This window comes from Semicossyphus pulcher, unplaced genomic scaffold (genome assembly GCF_022749685.1).
Source record: "Semicossyphus pulcher isolate SPU_LCO1_2020_fin unplaced genomic scaffold, fSemPul1.0.p SCAF_10, whole genome shotgun sequence".
Classification (NCBI taxonomy): Eukaryota; Metazoa; Chordata; class Actinopteri; order Labriformes; family Labridae; genus Semicossyphus; species Semicossyphus pulcher.
Window position 1 is genome coordinate 4,754,647 of NW_027211604.1, and position 20,024 is coordinate 4,774,670.

At 42.4% G+C, this 20,024-nt stretch overlaps 1 protein-coding gene across 1 annotated transcript in view; it reads right to left on the bottom strand.

The window, feature by feature from the left end:
• The window catches only part of zbtb16a (zinc finger and BTB domain containing 16a), a 165,934-nt gene that overhangs the window by 95,660 nt on the left and 50,250 nt on the right, over positions 1–20,024 (bottom strand). The window contains exon 3 of the mRNA XM_069673198.1: positions 7,311–7,408. Within this exon, the coding sequence (XP_069529299.1) occupies positions 7,311–7,408 (98 nt within the window). The remainder of the gene's footprint in view (positions 1–7,310; positions 7,409–20,024) is intronic.

Consider the following 20,024-nt stretch of genomic DNA (forward strand, 5'->3'; position numbering starts at 1 on the left):
CGAACAGATGCAGGGAACGTGCTGCAGAAAACACATAGTTAAAAACATGCATATCTTTGGCTTAAGAGTAATTGGATCTAGCTGTTGTTAAACTTTATTAAAATGATAAAATGTTCTATGATTTGCAATTTTGGGCCTGAGCCACTCGGACAATGTCCTTTTTAATCCCTGCAAGTTTTGTTTGCAGAGTGTAAACATCTTTAATTAACTGGTTCATTTGAAGATCTGTCACCTAAAAGTCTTTACACAGGTGCTGCACATACGTAACATGAATAAACAGTGAAGTTAAGGACACATGCAGCAGTATAAAGGCAGGTAAATCCAGGGGATCTATACTTGAATAGCCATTATGTTCCAATTACTGATCGGCGACACATTATCAGTACACTTTGAGCCCTGGAGCAAGGCACTCAGTCTGCCACTGCTCCCTGAATAATATAGATTTATTTTCTCACACAATCACGCACATAAGCACACGCACAGTCAGTGGGCTAATCCAGGAACTCTTCACGACGTATCCATACTGTAAACAGAGGATTAGGCCTCTTAAGCTATAAAGGCAGAGAGATGAAAAGTTGGTGGTAACAGAGATGGCGATGCTGGGAGAGTCTTATTGGTAATCTTGTTACGCTGCACCGGCTCGCTCGGAGAAGGAACTGTGAATCATATCAGTCCGGTCTGGTCATGTTTGATCGGCCTCAGCACACACACGAATACACACACAGTTTCACTGACTAATTGTGGTTGATTTAAAAGACAAGGAAAAAGCAGATCACTTTTGTATCTGGGGATTAAACGCTGTTTGACTGACGTGTCGTTTTTGGACGATGAATTACAACTACACTGTTTGAAGCTTGAGCTGAAATGAGTCTTGTGTCAAGTTTTGATTTATGCTGGATACAGTTTATATAAGGACTAATGCTACAAAGTTTTAAGGACAGAAGCCAAACTGACTCTTTTACTTTAAGACAAGATTGTGAAAGTTTACTCTCCTCCCTTTTAACCTTTTGACCTTTTTGTTTTCTGGAGTATTTTGTGTAAACCTTTTAGGAACAAAAGAACAAGTCAGTAAGACTATTCAACATTCAACAGGAACAAAAAAAGAAAGTTTTGACTCTCCCTGGGTTTTATTGTGGTTTAAGTGCTATTTTAGGACTGGAGCCAAATCAAATGTGGGGTCAAAGAAAGTATTTGGGGTAATATATTTGCATTAAATTGGTCAAATAATACAAAGTAAAGGGATTATCGTCCGTCAGCAGTGTGATAATGCTCCTGTAATTTAAAGCAAACAACATGTAGGACCTCAATTTGCACCCAAAAGGGGCTGAGTCACCGCTCTCCACCCTGCTTGAACCCCCATCTGCAGGCTTTGGCTCAGCAAACGCTGTCAAACACTGAACGTCAGGCGGAGATTAAAAAAAAAAAAAAAACGTGGAGAGAGGACTGAGACAGACGAGAGAAAAAAAATAAATAGCTGGCACAAGGTAGACTGTACATACTGTACCCTCAGAGGTGGCAGGCAGCCCAGACTGGCGAGCCGCCAACTGCTCTGTACAACAAGCGCAGACAGACAGATAGACAGATAGAAGGACAGAGAGACAGACAGAGAGTGAGAGACGGAGTGGAAAGCAGAGGGGAGGGAGGGAGCAGCAGCAGCAGTGGCGGCGGCGTCTGATACGCTCCACATCCACGACACGCTGCGCATACCAAAAAGCCTCTCCACTCTCTCGCTTCATCTCCACAATATTCTGTCGCTTCTGAAGCTGAAGGATGATGGCGGCAGCAGAGGAGGAGGAGGAGGAGGATGGGGAGGAGGGGCTGAGGTTGAGGGTTTGGGGACTTGGTGAAGTGTCATCATTACAGAGAAGAAGCGATAAAAATCGAGACGCGAGAAAAAACCTTGAAAGTCAAACGGTGGAGGTGGAGGTGGATGAGGGGGAGAAAAAGGCAACAAAAAGTATCAAAGCAGCTTTGCCTCGGCGCTGTCTCTTCCCTAACCGTCGCTCGTCTCCACAGAAGCGCTTGTCTTGCCTTTTACGCCAGACCAAAGCGGCTATGAATCAACACTGATGTGTGTAACAGTGCCGGTTGATGTCGTGCGTCAACACAGCCCCGCTCGGAAAGAGGAGAAAAGAGAAGCAAAGAAAAAAGTTTGTGCACTTGCTGCCACTGTTGCTAAAAATACACTGCCCACATCTTCCGCTCGGTTGCCTCTCTCAAGGTGGAGTTTGTGGTTCTTCCTCGAGTTTTCAATGTTCTCTTTTTTCCATTTGATCTCCCATCAACACAGTTTTCACCTCATGTCAATGGGGACACATTGTCAGTTATTATTAACCTGTTGATATCTCAGAAGATTCTCAAATGAACTACTTTCTGTTGGAAATCCAGCTAATGAGAAGCTGAGTGTATCTCAGCACGAGGCCTGTTCTGACTGTGATCCAAATCATTTTTCACACTCGTGATCTTTATTCAAAAGTACTCGTGATCTCTCTGGTCTTAAAATCCCAAACACTGATGTACCTGTGAGCCTTCTCCTTCCTTATGCCTCACCTCTTCTGGAAACTAAATCACAACCGCTCCTCAGGATGAAACAGGAAACATTAGATTTCAGTTTGAGCCTCTGCAATGGGTTTCACTAAGAGAAGAAATGATTGGTAAATACTGTCGGGCACTTAAGAAAAGGAAAGATGACAACATATGAAACCATTCATTGATTTTCTTTGTCCGTGTGGCTAAAGGCAGCACTTAGCATGTCTTATATCTTTAAGTCTGTGACATGTTTTGTCACTTTAAATTACCGGGGTTACCGCTCTTTCATCAAGCTTAGTTTTTGCTCACGTCAGCTCGGTTACATGCTCACTCAACCTGCTAAATGCACAACCCACACTGATATAAATGTGATGATCCAAATATTTGTCTCCTAAAATACAGCGGAGAATAATAGAAGATTAAAGAAAGAGGCCTCTCAAGGCTTTCTCTGACTATCTGTGTTATGTTAGTTAAATGCTATTTACTATTACTGCTGTTATCACCATTTACTGCTGCTAATATTAATCATTAACCTCCTTCTGACTGTTGTTTGGACAACTTTCAATACCTCTAGTAGAGCTTTTGCTGCTATGATTATCATTACAACTGCTGTTCTACAACTAACTACAAGCTTGAGTTGTGGGGGCCATTAAAACCCACGTAGTAGGGTAGGTAGTATCAGCGTTATCGATACTTGCATGAACGGAGCCTGGGTGTGTTGAAGTTGGCATTGCTGCTTGGGTTGCAGTTGTAGGTTAGGTTAATAATAAGTGTTGGGATGAGGGCACAAGGGGAGGGGTTTATTCACTGAGCGCTAATCCGTATCATTAGGGCACAAGTATCTTGTGTTTAATTCAAATACAGTAATTAGAAGCAGGCCGTGCTGAATGGTGTTCTGTAAGACGGCTGCGCCTTAGTGGTTGTCTCTCAATCAGAAAGTTGGCGGTTCAATCCCTGACTGTCAAAGTGTCCTTGGGCAAGACGCTGAACCCCAAGTTGCCCCTGAGCCTATTCGATGTGTGATTGGAGATGGGCATAGCATAGCAAGCGTCCATTTACCACTTACAACAGAGATATCAGGTGATGTTGGATCAGGGCTGTGGCTCATTGGTAGAGTGGGTTGTCTCCCAATTGGAAGGTTGGGGGTTCGATTCCTGACTAAGAGTCCTTGGGCAAGACACTGAACCCCAAATTGCTTCTGGTGGCATAGTCGACGGTGCGTGAATTTGATGACTGATTGACAGTTGGGTTCTTTACGTAGCAGCCTCTGCCATCAGTGTGTGAATGGGTGAATGTGACATGTAGTGTAGAAGCAGCTTTCAGTGGTCAGATATAAGTGCGGTCAATTTACTGTTTACCTTTGAGCGCTGGCCTTACATGATTCCTGTTATAAATATGACCACTACAGCGTCTACAATGAGAAATGATACAGTACAGAATTGGTAAAATACAAAGCACAAGCTCGGTCTGAACGACTCGCCCTCTGCTTCCACTTTTTCGTGGCTTCATGTTTGCTTTAACCAGTGAATTGCCTAATGTGATGATCACACACCAAACAGGGCAGAGTGTGAGGAAGCTCAGATGATGCCCACCACATCCCTAAAACATTCAGTATCTGATATGTTTCTGTGACAGAGCTTCTGTGTTTCCTGCGCTGACATGTGAGTGAGAGGGGGGGAGCGTGTGTTTGCAGCAGGGACTGTGAAAATGGGCTATAATTTTAAAATAAACAGTGAATATTTCCTCTGAGCTGCTTCTGTTTTTGACACGCTGCGTTGTGTGCCGAGCCGCATTCACTGGCTCAGCGTGAGTTTGTCATTCATCTTTGTCACAACATAGGCGAGGGTGTCAGCATCCATCTCAGTCGTTGTTTAAGTTTGGGTGAGAAACGTGCAAACAAATGATCCTGGCAATTATCGTTTTGTGCACACTGACAGTGATTCTGGGGAACAAATACTGACAACAACAATAACGCCAACTCGACATCCAGACACTTGAATGTGTCTCATTGGAGAACGTGCAGGGTACCAAACAGAGGGCTCATTTTCTGGGCCAACGTCAACATGTGGATTTAGGGTGTGTGTGTGTGTGCGTGTGTGTGCAGAAGGGGTTCCCTCAGAGGTCCCATGGCTTTTACAGTGTCTCAATAAACCATCTGCACTTAGGGCCTTAGAGCGCGGAGCTCTTTGCTGCCTATAAAAGACGGTTCATGCCATTAAAACAGTGCTGCGCTAAGTAGGCTCAGAGCACAGGGTCTGCAGGGGTGTGTGTGCGCTTATGTGTGTGTTTGAGGGTGGGTGCAACAGTGTCACACCGGACCAATCAATGTGTCCTGTGTTCTGACTTGTGGCTGCCTCTCAGACCTCGAATGTCACCGAGGTGTCGGATGACAGGATGACGATGTGCAGGCACCTCTTTGGTTAAGTTTCCCACAGCTGCTGAGCTCCGCTGGGCTGCACAGTTATTTAATCCACAAATCACTGGAACTGGGTTACGCTCCACATTCACAAATGCAAAACTAGTGTATTTATAGGGAGATAAAGCAGATGTAAGGCAGGTCATCCCTCTGTTCAGCTCTCAAGCTGCTGGAACTTCAAAAATGACTACTGTAAATAAACCTGACCTGTGAGATGCAAGAGGAAAGGCTTAAGTCAGGCCTTACTTCAGGGTGTAAGAGTGTAAATGTGCGCTCTTTAAAAGGGCTGTGCTTGTGTTTAGCCAGGTTTTAAGCATCTATATGGAAACATAGACTTTTAAAGAGGACATATTTTAGCTATGCAATCAAGTTTCTATTATTCTGTTTTTGAATCACGTTGGTTTGTTTCGTTTAAAAATTGTATACATATTTTAATTTAATTATTTTTCAGAGCCTCTCCTTCCTCCTGAAACGTTTCAAAGGTCAGACCTTAGCCACGATTGGCTGATTTGGGGGAGTGGCCGCACTGCACTGTCACTCCACAGTTGTAGAAAACATGGCTGCTCTAGGATCGGTTATTCGGCCTTATATGTACGAGCCAGAATCGCCAGGAGGTATCAGAATGGTAAGCGTGAATCTTGACAATGACTACAAGCTGGTGCAAGAAGGCAGCCTGAGGTGAATGACGCTGAATGACGATTGGTCGAGTTCAGCCAAAGCAAGTTTCTACATAGAAACCTGCAGCTGTTCTGAACGGCCCATTTCAGAGGCGACCATTTTAAACATGTCACTCTGGAAAATCACAGAATTATGCAGTTTTCACTTTTTCACTGTGAACAATAAACAATGTGAAATTCATGCAAAATATGAGAATATATTTAAAAGACACGCCCCCTTTAAAAACATCAAAACCAACTTTTACAGATGTAGAGATAATGCACATATTTGACATATTTCTCACTCATATTTTTTCATGCTTCTCCGTATATTGAAGCAACTGTGACGCCCTAATTTCCCCCCGGGGATAAATAAAGTATTTCTGATTCTGATAGCATGAAACAAACATATTAATCATTATTATAAAACAACTTTTGTGGCTTTTAAAATATTTTTATGGGTTGGGTTGTACTGGGGGAATTTGGACTCTTAGACCTCAGTACTTATGAAATCTTGGCGACGGCTCTGCTGACGTCAACACTGTATCACAGTGAACATCAGGTCTGGTTTTATTTTTCATTTTGGCAAAGTTCCAATTGGATGGAGATGAAGCTGTAAACACAGACGGATGTGAACATCAAAGAAGTGATGTTATAATGTATTATGTAATTAAATGAATGGTGGCATTTAAAGTGTCGTAAGAGATGTTACGTTGTGTTAACTAGGTGCAGAATCGTTGAAGGAGCTGCTTAACAGTGATTTTCACTTTAAAATCATTCACTTTATTTTGTTTAATACGGTGTTAATTCTGTTAAGATAATAATAACGACAAATGTTCGAGCTAAAAATAGATCTTTGATAATAAAAACTCTGAAGACACGCATGTTTTGTTTTTCGTGACGGGACTAAAAGCAGTGATCGGCTGTCGGACATTCAGAATGCACATTTTCCCCCACAATGCGTCTAATCGGTCTGTCAAAATACAAACAATGCATTCCTGTGGCTGGGTAACCCAGTTGGATGACAGGCAACACAAAGGTGGTTGTGAACTTTCTGTATTAGCCCAGACTTCCTGCTTCAGGCTCTGAGCACGCTCACAGAAAAAGGGGCGTTTTACGCGTCATGTGACGCTTCTTCCTCACAAACAGGAGCGATCATCGGCCTTCTGCTTCAGTCAGTTTGTTTAATTGAGAAGCAGTGATGAAAAGTAAACTTTAGATGAGGTGTCCTCATCGTTCTTTTACTGTATGAGTGATCTGCTGAAATTCAAAGTCTTAATTTTACCTGAAGCAAACAGGTAAAAAGTGAGAAGTGAGAAGAGGGAGACGGGAGGGGAGGTCGTATTCTCTCAAGAGAGAAAACAACTTTTTATCGATGAAAACTGGACTAAAATGTTTGGAGTTTTCATCGACTTAAAGTAGACTAAAACTGTAAATGGTAAAAATGAAATGAATGAAACTAAAACATGACTAAAAGTAAGAAGCATTTTTGACTGAAGACTAAATCTAAAACAGCTGCCAAAATGAACCCTGGTTTAATACTTTGACTCTTTAAGAGTAGTGAAACCAAAATGTAAACGTCGACACTTAGTGTGAAAGATGATTAAAACTCAGTCCCAATGACGAACAGTGAACCCAGGAGGTGCTGCTACCTACGTGAATCAGGGTATATGTGGTTGTGCGTCTTTGGGTTGGCTTGGTTTCCTTACCTGAGTGAGACAGCAAATGCATCCGTAGACGGAGGCTGTCCAGGAAGCTCTTCCCACACAGCTCGCAGCCGTAGGTCTTCATGCCACTGTGCATCTTCCTGTTGACAAAGACAGAAACACACATTTTATTGTCTGGATCCTGTTTAACTCAACAGCTTTTTAACCCGGCGGAGCTTAATGCGCACACACTTCACTCAATTAGACGTCGGTGTTCAGAACACAGTGGCTCTTTTTTTTGAACCAACAAAGGTTTGTCCTTCTGCAATCTGATAGAAAATGCCCCTCTCCATCAATCATAACATCAGCACATAACAATAACCATCAGTGTAACAAGGCGTCCGACAAACCACACATTTTCTTCTGCAGGGAGCAGCAGACCATGACTCAGGCTGTAAATCACAAGATGCTATTCAAGCAGAGGCATTATCAACTCCCTCCATCTCAAGTGCTGCAGATGGATAAAGAGCTATAAAGAGAAATACAATGATTTATTCAGGCAAACACACAAGACAGCTACTTAGTGTTATGAACCATTTATGGGCCACTTTTTGATTGCCGCTCTCTAATCTAAAAAGGTGATGTGTAGCTGGAAGCCGGATCTGATCGGCAATGAATTGTCTGTCCCCAAATAGACAGTCATTAGGCTCTAACGTAGTTTAAGTGCACAAGGTCAGACAAGACTAAGGTTCAATATTTGATTATGTGGTAAAGGCCTTGAAGGTTAGGTAACTAAATAACATCTGACAACACAAAGTCTGCCCTCACGACTCTCTCTGTTACGAAATCCTCAAAGACCCCTCGGCTCAGCACAAAGCGTATTATTCTTGAGAGATATCTGAAAGTGCTCTAAAGCAATTAAGGTGACAAGAATTGCCAAACAACTGCCACAGTGCCTTGAAGCTCCCGAGAACTTCAAATACCTCACCTTGGCTGAGACAGACAAAGGCGCACACGCCCTCGATTGTAATGATTGTTTGTCACGTTGGTGCCGTTTCAGATTGTGCACTTTTAATCTTTCAGAGCGGTTGCACTTTCACACGTTGCTGCTAAAAAAAATCCTTTTGAAAATAATGCAGGTCAAATAAAGACGATAAAAAGTGGTTAAAAACATCACTGGTAATGACAAGCTTTGGGTTGACGGCATGTTTCTAGATTTGCACTGAGAATACGCCCCAAACTGCACAGGACAAGTGCCGGATTCTATTTTCAGGTGAGTATAAGCTTCTGGCAGACAAAACGAGGCATTCTTTGGGAAACAATGCCCTTGATAAGAGATCTGCTCAACTTGGGCGAGATGACAGCCATCCATCTCGGCGTCTCTCAACAAAGCCGCAGAGGAGGAGGTGGTGCCACTCTCCCAAAACATGACTGATTGATGTCAGATGTCGAATGCAAATTGATTTACAGCTCTCTTTTGTGCCTCAGGAGGGGTACGGAGGGAGAGACGGAGCGGGGATGAGACCGAGACAGACGGAGAGAGATTATAGCGTTTCTTACGGCAGTGGCTGCAGGAATTATTAAGCAATGAAGTCTGGGATGACTTTAGTGACAATTAATTGCTGCAAAACATCCTTGAAGCCTGACAGGAAGGGTGGTAAAAAAAACTGCGCTTGAGCTAAAGAAGTCCTGGCCGCTGTGGTGGTTTGAATTTGTGGAGAGACCCTGGAAACTAAAGGCACAATGACAGACTTTTGGCAAGCAGGGAGTAATTAAAAGGCTTTATAAATGCCAAATGCCCCCAAAAGGAAAAGAGGGATACTTAAAAGCCAAAAAGAGATAGAAAGGAACACAACTGAAAAAGGAAACAACACTCTTGCACTGTTAGGTGTCAATTTATAGCGGTACAATCTGAATTGGCTGCATAAATCAAAAGCAGGCATTGCATTATAGGCATCAAATTAGATCAAGCTGCTGTCGGCTACACATAAAGTTAGATAAATTGCCTTACAGCTGCGTTGCATTCTCGTCTATTAAGGCTACTGCTGCTAAACAAAAAGTTTACATCAGGGTTTTAGGTGGATTAAAAAACAGCTCACAGTAATTGTCTTTAACGAGTTATCCACCAAAATAGACAAACAGCCTGGACAAAGGGACGGAGCAGGATTCATTCCTTTAAGGATCATAGGTTGATGTACTCGCACACTTTCACTCCGATAAGGGGAAAAGACCTGCGAGCGGTAAACCTCAACACAACACACACGGCGCACAAAGCCTTTCAAAGGCCTTTTGTGTCCCTCCTCAATCTGACCATTGTGCCCCCCAGACAGAGCACTGATAAGGTATGGATGGACTTATTAAGGCCTCTAGAAGGGGAAGCCATGCCATGTTTTTTTCACCGTAAATGTAGTGCTGATGAGCAAAGTGCCGTGTGTATGTTCCTAGCTGAGAGTGTGGTAAATTTAAGTGCAATAGCTGGCACTACCCACTGAAACAGCACATTACTTGATGTTCAACAGAACGGTAACGGCACCTTTAATGGCCGCTCAGTCTGTTAAAGGGAAGGTTTGGGACTCTTGGACGGCTGTTGTACTGAAACAAAAATGAGACCCTTTTATGGCATCGGAATAGCAGGATAATTTCCAAGTAGGTTTACACATGCGAGGAACTGGTGCTGGAGTCTTTACTACAAACAGGAAATATAGAAATGGAGTTAGAAATAGGAAACAAAGTAAAAAGCAGGATAATTTAAAGTAATAATCTTGAAGATTTTCACTACAATAAATGTCTGTTAAGTAACTATCGATCGCCCAATGAGGAAACACAATGGTGATTGAGCCTATGGCCCTCTGATATTACAGTGTTACAGACTGGGTGTCTGTGCCCAGTTAGTGACGCGTTTTCCATCAGCCAGCAGTGGTTGGTCTGCCAGAGAGGGTAGGTGGAGCTAAGCGGCCTCTTTTCCGGTCTCTGCAAGTGTTGCGAGTAAACAGTAATCTACTATGGCTGAACAAACAAAGAAAAGATGGATGACTACAGATACAACTTCAACAAGAAGTGAAAATCCAAAGAAAAAGAAACAAACTCGACGCTCAGATGAAGGCAAACTAAAAAGGAAAGCGACTGTCAGCGGGATATCTGGGAAGTGTGCTCCCGCAATTACCGTTTATCGCCATAGGTGCCGCCAAAGAGAACAAAACTGAGATCTTCGAGATTACAACTTTAAATAGAAAAGGCATTAAACAATAGTCAAAAGGGAATGTGCAATTTTAATGATAAGTTAAAGACTTTAGAATTGGACATAAACAACAGTAACACTCGTCTTATACTGCAGAGGCAGAAAGCTGTCTGAAGTGGGGCAAACCAAGTGGCTAAGGCCAGCACTGGCTTATATCCGGCATGCCTGGTTTCCAGATTTATTCCAGACTTGTGATGAATAATCCACCAAAATCAGGCCAAGTGCAATGGTCCAATTCCATCTGGTAATAATGGCTATCAACTAGCCTGATATTGGCTAAAGAAAACAGCCTGAGCAGCTAACAGCACTACAGTTTGGACACCAGTAAGCAACCCCACCATTTATATACCACTTTATTTTTGACTGTCAAAGGTGCACACACACACACCTGCAGAACATAAAGGAATATGATGTGCAACATTAGTCGACAGTCAGCACTTGAGAGGCGTATTCAGAATGCTCTGTGTGCCTTAGCAGAGCTAATAATATACTGCGATGCAGCTCCAGCAATGTTTAATGATATGTAAAAGGATACTAAAATATTTTGTCTCAGCTCAGTGATTTAGCTCGTATAGACCTCTCTCCACACACAGGCACACTTTTCTCAAATCCCATCGTAACTGTCTGCTTTCATGTTGTGCTTCTGAAAAAGACGATGCAAAGTGTGTGTGTGGGGGGGGGGGAGCTCAGGGAGGGGGTGAGGGAGGGTGATTTGAAACAGACTGACTGTAGCCATTAAGCAAGTTCACATAAAACTCTCTCAGGCCATTTACTCAGTTAATAATCGACTTTGTCCAACAGTCACTTTTGACAACGGTAATAAATTTTAAATTTATGTCAACAAAACATATGCTGATCACCTCGCGCGGTGTGCCTCCTCGTAAAAAAAATCCCTGCCCAACCGAGGGGCTGTCTGAATGAGAGTGTGTGTGTTTGAAATGTGAGCCGATTACAGGCCTGGGTTATTGAGCCGTAACAGCTTGCCTCGTGTAATTCAGAACTTTTTTTTCCCATTTTGCCCCTGGACTTGGCTGGCCATATATCATAACTAGCAGTGCAATTGGTGAAATAAAGGCCCCAGCTCCCCCACCTGCCCCTCTAGTCGCAGTATTACACAGTTAAAGAAGTCAAAATAAGGTGATCTAGTGGTACAACAAAATGCAACAAATAGAATAACCCCACACCTCCGTGGTCCTTCGATGGCTGTGGACCTGCTTTCAACCTCATTAAATCAAATGACTCTGCTTGAAATCTCACTCCGATACGCTCCTCAGATCACATCGCCGTTATATCACCAAACTATTTGACAAAAACAGAAAGAAAAGCCAAGCAGAGCCACGCTTGATGACTTGCACTTAAATCTCATTGCTCGCCTAAAATCTATTTCTCCCTCAGCAGCCTTGAGCGTTGTTCTCCATCCTCATCTATCCTTTCATCTTTTATTTTTCCATTTTTTCCCTCCATCCTCTGTGGGTGAAGGGAGCGATAAAATAACCTGAAATGATGTTCGTAAATAAAAGCTTTGGAGAGAGAGGAGCAGGGGGGTTAAGATGGAGAGAAAAAAAGCACTAAAAGATAAAGGGAGGCGATTGATAAGAGGTGGTAAATTGAAGAGAGGCTGTGTGGTGTGTGTGACTGTTCATTAGTTCTGTTGGTCAGAAGAAAAAGAACTGATAATTGGGGGAAAGGAGGGCTTGTGAAGAGTTTTACCCTTATGTGGGCATTTGAGACATTTGGTGACGATCAAAAGAGTTGTCAAGGACATTTACTTGAAACGTTGTTTTATCTCAATTTAGCTATTAGCTTAGCATGAAAGGAACCCAAATTGAATGCAGTTCTTCTTGTGAACCGTTTTCGCCTCACTCCAAAATGCATTCTGTGTATCCTTAAAGCTGCTCTAATCAATACCACTTCTATTAACAAAGGATCCAATCATTATGTTTAGCATGAAAGTTGTTGCTCTTTATTACATTATCAAATTCTGCAGTTCCATTCAGGTCCATGTAGCAATTAAGTCTCCTTTAGCCTCCTTCAACCCATTATTTTGGTTTTCCATCCTGCAAACGACATCCACCACACCAGGAAACTGTTTTGAAAAGGCTATTGTATGCTAACAGCACTAAATGACAGGTATTGTTAGCCAGTAGCCTATTGTAAGCTACCTTTCTAGCACTAAACAACCAACAAAGTTAGCCACTAGCCTATTGTAAGCTACCTTTCTAGCCCTTACAGACAAAGGTAGCAAGTAGCCGATTTAACAATTACTGTGTAAAGCTAAAACCATACAAACTACACAACTAGCCTATTGTATGCTAAATTTCTAGCACTGAAAGACAGACAAACTGAGCAACTAGCCTATAGTAAGCCTTTCTACCGCTTAACTACAGACAAAGGTAGCAGGTAGCCCATATACCACTAACTGTCTAAAACCAATGGCTTAACTAAGCAACTAGCCTACTTTATGCTAAACTAGCACTAATCATCAGAGAAAGTTAGCAACTAGCCCATTTAACACTACCTGTCTAAAACTAATGACATGAAGACTTAGCAACTAATCCACTGTAGCCTATGCTAACTTTCTAGCACTAATCTTCAGAGTAAGTTAGAAACTATTGTAAGCTACCGTTCTTGCCCTTAACTACCGCCAAAGTCAGCGAGTAGCCCATTTAACAGTTAGGCAAAAAACTAAGCAACTAGCCTATTGTAAGCTAGCTTTATCACTAAACACCCATAGTTAGCAAATAACCTATTATGCGCTGCATGTCTAGCAAACAACAGACAAAGTTGGTGATTAGCTTGTTAAAACTGTTGAAAATCTATCAAGCTTGAGCTAGATATTCCTATCACAAGTTTGAAGATGTAACAGAGCTAAAAGTCAAGAGTTATTAGAATAACAGACATAAAGATCTCATGTAACTTCCTGTTCATTTGTTTTTGTCCCATTTTTCACATTAAACTCAGCATTTCACTTCGGCCTTATAGCTAGCAAGCCTATGACAACTTTTGAGACTTACGTAAGTGCTTTGTGAACTTGTAAATCCCATATTTGTCTCCTTGTTTGTCCATCTTTGAACTTCATGCTCAGTGACTGCAGTGGCCTTGTGTCATTTTACACTGTTAAATTGGTCTCTTTAGACTGTTTGTGGTTGGGCTTACTGCAGGTGTATCATTAGCATTGTAAGCTATGCTAAGTGTGTGCTGGTTGTAAACTATTATTAAGCTGTGGTAATGTGCTATTACTGCTGATTTTATTTATTTATCTTAACTGTCACATTATAATTTTCATTTACTTAAATGCTTAACTAACAGGGCTATGCTAATGCAGCTGTCAACATTGTGGTTCTCTGGTGCAATTGTGAGCACCTGGTGCAAACCCCAAAAAACACAAAATTCATTCAGTAGACCTGGTTAATAACTAACTTTATAATGCATATACTATCTGTAATTAGTAATGTATAGTAATTTCATTAAAGATCAAACTACTTTGTGAAACTAGCAGAAGAACAAAGACAGATGCTGGCAATAAGTCCCCAGTATAATTACACGGCCGTAACAGAGCATGTAACTGACATTAATAGGAAACACAGGTCAATAAGCATTGCACAACAAACACAGGTCAATAAAAAGGCTTGAGTTTAAAAATTATCCATGGTATAAGTGGGATAATGCACTCTAAAAGTAAGAGCCCAACAAATGGTACATCCATTTGGGGATAAAAGCGCTGGGTGGAAAAGAACCATTGCCGCACACACAACTCGCTGTCATGGCGAACAAAGGCAAAATGATGCACGAGGCGATTCACTGACACTTTGGTGGCTGATCCTAATGTGGCCATAAGTGGCGCAGTGTGCCGCCGCCACCTCTTATTTTGGCTTTCTGACAGAGAGAGACGGAGAGGACGGACGGGGGGGACTTTTTTCAACGTGAATTTCCAGTCCATTAGGGGGCTGACCGTGTCACGGAGGCAAACGTGGCGGGAGAAGGAAGAGGGTGAGAGGGAAACAAAAGGATCATCAGGAAGGAAACAAAAGGAGAATCGCATCCGGATGTAACTGAATAAAAGCACAATGATGGGGAAAGCTATAACACCTCATCTATCTGTTGCTCTGTGACACACACATCTATCTATTGAGGCACCATGTGTGGCTCCTAACATTTACACGGGTCCATTTTGTGTCAGTCTGGAGAGTCAGGTGAAAAAAAGCTCCCTTTCTGTCATTTTATCCCTGCTTTTAAGCCTCCCCAATTCCATTGCCCTCCCACCCCCACCCCACCCCTCAGTCTTTGCTCAATCAAAATGTATCAGGCAGGCTGGCGTAACACCGGTCGGCGTGGGCTGTTTATCCTGAGTCCTCCCGCACATATCAATGACTTGGCCCCCGTCGTCCCCCCGCCAGGGAGACGTTCATATAAATTCAAGCCACACACGCGAACGCCGAGGCACTCGTGTCGAGCATAGATGAGTAGCAGGGCAAGAGGAAAACAGGAGAGACAGAGGGATGGGGAGGGGGAGTGCCACTGCTTTTCATCCTCATTGTGTTATTTATAATATCACACACACTACCACCCCCAAATATGCCCGGAGGCCGTCTCGACAGGGAAAAAAAAAAAGCTATATCACGTTGTCGGGGTAAAAACAAAGACAGAATGAACAACAGTTAACATGTTTGCTTGCTTGAGTGACACGGTCGCTGTCTCGGCCAATCAGGAACGTAAATGTCATGTCTAGTCGTGATGCCAACCAGTAGTGGTAGCGACATCTTTCCTCTCAACTTTCATCAAAATCTGATCAGTGCAATTTTGACAGCTGGTTTTAGGTAGTTGGATTAATGATACCTGCAAGTTTCATTAAAATCTAATCAGTCACGTCTCAGTTAGCAGACAAAAAGTGTCCAAACCTGCAGACTTAAACTCCTAATGGCATTACATGTAGCTTTAAGGTGCTATATGTGCTACATACCCAATCAATCCTTTTGCTTCCTGGTTCAAACATGTGCACCTTTGATGCTGATTTGATACAGATTTGTATTCTTTAATATAACCCATGCAGAAATAGGATTCCCTACACAAACATGTTCTCAAGGCATCTAATCCCCTTTATGACATCGAAGGCAAAAAAAACATGATGGCCTTCTGTCATTGAGACGTAGGTGTCACTTACATAAATGTTCCTTATGCCTGTATTCAGTCTTGATGGGACTAGAAAGGCCACAATGCTCTAATTATCCATAAAGAAGAAGCAGCGGCGGACATAACGATATGACGCAAGAGAAAAGTGTTTTCAAGATGTGTCAGTTAGAGGTTTTAACAACAGATTTTGCCATGTTAGTCTTAATTAATGACCGCTGAGAGTCATCATCATTTATTTGATAAGAAATCGGATGCACCAGAGAGTGAAAAGAAACTAAGTTGGGACTTTCTCTTCTCTGCGAGGGGACGAAGCTTTAAAATAAGAATACAATCGTCTCCCTTTACTTAGAAAACTGATTTTAATTTCTACCTGCATAAGAAATGAAAACCATGGCATAGTGAGAAGGTTCATATTTTTTCACTGGGATGTGTAACGGTGGCAAAATTCAAGACTTATGAAGCCTTAATACTGAAGTAATTATGTGACAAGTGCCACCTTTTGTGTGCCAGTTGTGAAAATGCATGAACACTACCTAAACACATACGGGCTGAGCAGCCTGATTTCTCAGGTAATAGAGGGGAAATAATCCAAGAAACTTCTAATTGTGCTTCCTGGGCAGTCAGACACTATTTCAAGCTAATCCCAGTCAGATACCCGGATTCCCCCCAAAGCTTAGAAGGTAGGATTCACTCTCTAATACCCTCAGCGTTACTCAGGAAGCCCATTTCAACCTCTCTGCTACACTTCCCCTCACTGTGAAGAGCTTTTTCCACATTTGTCTTTCAATAAAAGGTGACAACGAAGACGACTCTGAGCGTTAATTTGGAAATCCCCAGACTGGTAGGAGCCAATTTTACTGTAAAAAATTATCAAAGAAACACGGGAAACACCAGAAACAAAAGGTGTTTTATTCCAACTTCTCAGCTGCCTGCTTAAAAACAAATCATTCAGAGAGGAAGATCCTGCGGCTGAGTGAGTTTATTTGAATCACAAGACCGAACAAACAAAAAGGAGGATATAAAAAAACGGTTCACACAAGAGAGCTGCAGCTGGAAGAACGAATACGCCCGTGTAAAGTTAGTAATCGGCCGCCTAACTTGTAAAACATGTTCGATAAAACCCAATAAACCTGGATTTGACTCTGCTCTGACACTGTGCAGAAAAACTGGGCAGCACACAGGTGTGAGCGTGAATAAGCACACTTCCTCCCCCAGGTTATTACTATAAATGACAGTGTGCTCTTAGTCAACCAACGCGGTTAAATAAGGATTAGAGGGATAAGGAGAAAATAACTCCACACTTTTGAGGGCAGCAAATGGTGTTTGCAAAGTCTGCAATCTAAAGTGGAAGCTCGGCTGTGCCTGCAAATAATTTGACATCCACAGTTCCCCCTTTTTTTGTGTGATAACTCCTTTTTTCTCATTTTAACTAGACCTAAAGACACTTCCAGTGAAGTGTTGGAACGGCGGGAACAAAGACGAAAGGAGGGCGTGTAAGATCACACATGTAAAGTATTTCTGTTAAAGCCCATCTCTGAGACAAACACCCGCCCGCTGCTCCCTCTTCCCCCTGCCTCTCTCTCGGTTTGTGCATCAAAAGACGCAGCCGTCTGAAAATAGCACGTCAACATTTCTGTTTCGTCTTGTTGTTTCTTTTTTTTTCTTGACAATGTTGCCAGTTTGCTAGATTCCTGTTTTTCCTCCGCTCCTGCTTTCTTGATCTGTGAGAGGTTACATCGCATCGAGTGAGACGGTTGGCTCTTTCGTGTGTGTGTGTGTGTGCGTGTGTGTTTCTGCATGTGTGTGTGCGCAGTAGCAGCAGCAGCTTTGGTGGTCTATAAAAAGCAGCCAGACGAAGTCTTCCCTCTCTCCTCATGCATTATGCATCGGCATCACCTTCCATCAAGTGACAGAAAAACCTCAAAGATGTCTAAGTTTAGCTTGGATTCTGAAAGCCAAACAGAGGAGGAGATGTGTTATTTTGACTGCCACAGTCGAGCTAAGCACCTGTTACATCAATAAAAGCTGCGAGAACGACGACAACAACAACCTGTGTGATGGCACAGCTCTCACAAAAAGGCGGTTAAATGCAGAGAGCAGCGGGGAGGACGCGAGTGGAGAGAGAGTTCAGGTTAGGTTTGATGGCACGGGATCAAACTTTGACCTTGGGGAGAAGTTTCGTCTTTGATGAAGCAGCTAACAGGAAACAGGAAGTGCTCTTAACTTAATGTGAAAAAAGCTTCAAAAACATTTGATATGAGGAAAATATTTGCAAAGAAACAGCACAATTTGACCCAATAACACGGTTTAAGCGACTACATTTGATAATTCGATTTACTGACTGATTTATTCGAATCTTCCACGAGAAAAGTTTCAAAATAAAAGCATTTTTTAAATCTGTAAATATGAAATTAAGGCAAACAAGTGCTTATTGCAGCTTGCTTAAACAAACAAAGAATATATGATGTAAAAATATAGACTATAAAAACGTGGTGCATGATTAGTAAACCTTAAAGCTCCCTCGTGTTGTTCAGGTCGCAGCTGGTTTGGTTTCTCTCTGTAGGTCAGTGTAAAGGTCGATGTAGTCCGGCTTACACAGGCCGATAAATATGCACTCTGACTTTACAGATTACTGTCTCACATACTTATGTTGTGTATATCCTCCTATTATTTCACTCTGCACACCTTAAAAATAGTCTTATAATAGATTTGTACTTTGAATTGTTTTAAAAGCAGTGAAATTAAATCAAAATGAACAACATTTAAAGATCTACAAAGTGATCATTTCTAAAAGCCGTTCTGTCAGACAACAGACACAGAGATTTGTGCATTATAAAGCAACTACAATCATCTAAATAAGTAGGCTATGTGTGTATCACATGACAAGCTCCATAATTATGACTACTACTGTTGACCAGATGTTGCTAATCTCAGGAAACATTGGCTCACAGTCAATATTTCTTCGACAGCCGTGTCCCAACTTCACAACCCTGCTCGGCGTAAACACTGCTGTTTGTCTGGAAACAGGAGCGGGACCTTGTGATTTTATTATTTGTATCCGGCGCGAGCCAGAGCAGACCAGTCGACAAGGTGATTATTTTGGTATTTGGACACAGCTCCAAAACGATTATGCAATGCCAGTGGGATTGATTTACTGTACGCCGAGTAACGCCGAGCAGATCACATTCTGGGAAACAGATAGAGGCAGGCCAGTGTGTTTGTGTGTCTCAGAGAGAGGCCGTGTGTGTATGTGTGTGTTGGGGTTTTGTGTGTTTATCCACGCAGCAGCACAGATGAGATTATTAGCAGGAATAGCTGTATCCACTCTGAAGGAAAGAAGAGTTTAAAAAAGAAAAAGGTTAAGTTTGCAGGGACTTATTCTGACACTGGAGATGTCCGCAGGCAGGTTGTTTTCATGTGTCTGACCTCGGGAACTGTTTGTGTTGTGTGTGTGTGCGTGTGTGCGTACGTGTGTGTATGTGCGGCTCGGGGAGGTTCAGGTGGCAGCGGTGGCGCTGGGCCATCTGCACTGTCATTCAGCGCACGTCCGCCTTCCAAGAGTTGCACAGCACCCACGGGCATCCCAAACAGCCCCAGCCGGAGCTCTGCGGGGCTGCAGTAAACAAGTCGCTCTCATCTCACAGAGAGCGAGTGTGTGCGTGCGTGTGCGAGTGTGTGTGTGCGTGACTGTGTGATACTCTGTTCCTGTACACACCGTAATACCAGAGTGCACCATAGAGTGTTTTTGTCTCCTTTTTTCTGACATTGAGTACTTCTGCAGAGATTGGCATGTTGTGTTCATACAGCTGTAAAGACTTTGTATGGTGTACGTTTATACACAATATACTCTCAGTACATAACATAACAGAGACTGTGCAGAGCTGTTTGTGTTATTATAACAGACATGTATATGACAGTACACATGTTATATTATAAGATTAATATATATTTTCATGTTTTAAATAAATTGCAGTAATTTCTGCTTTACCTCCAGTGGTTCCAAAATGATCAGTCAAGTAACTGAATAAAGCTGAGTGAAGGAAAATGATATTTATTGACGGATAGTCAAGAAGAATAAGAAGAAGATGAAGAAGAAGAAGAAGAAGCAGCAGAAGCAGGAGAAGAACAAGAACAAGAACACGCAGTAGAAGAACAAGAAGCAGAAGAACAAGAAGCAGAAGCAAAAGAACAAGAAGAAGAGGAGGAAGCGGAAGACGAAGAGAAGAAAAGAAGAAGAAGAAGAAGATCTTGTAAGTTTAAATTTGGGGTGAATTCGAAAAATGATTTTTTGTCCATTTTTGCCTTTATTAGAAAATTAAAGCTGCAAAGAGTCAGGAAATGGTTGGAACAGAGAGAGGGGATGACATGCATCAAAGGGATGAGGGTTGGAATCGAACCCGGAGCCTCTG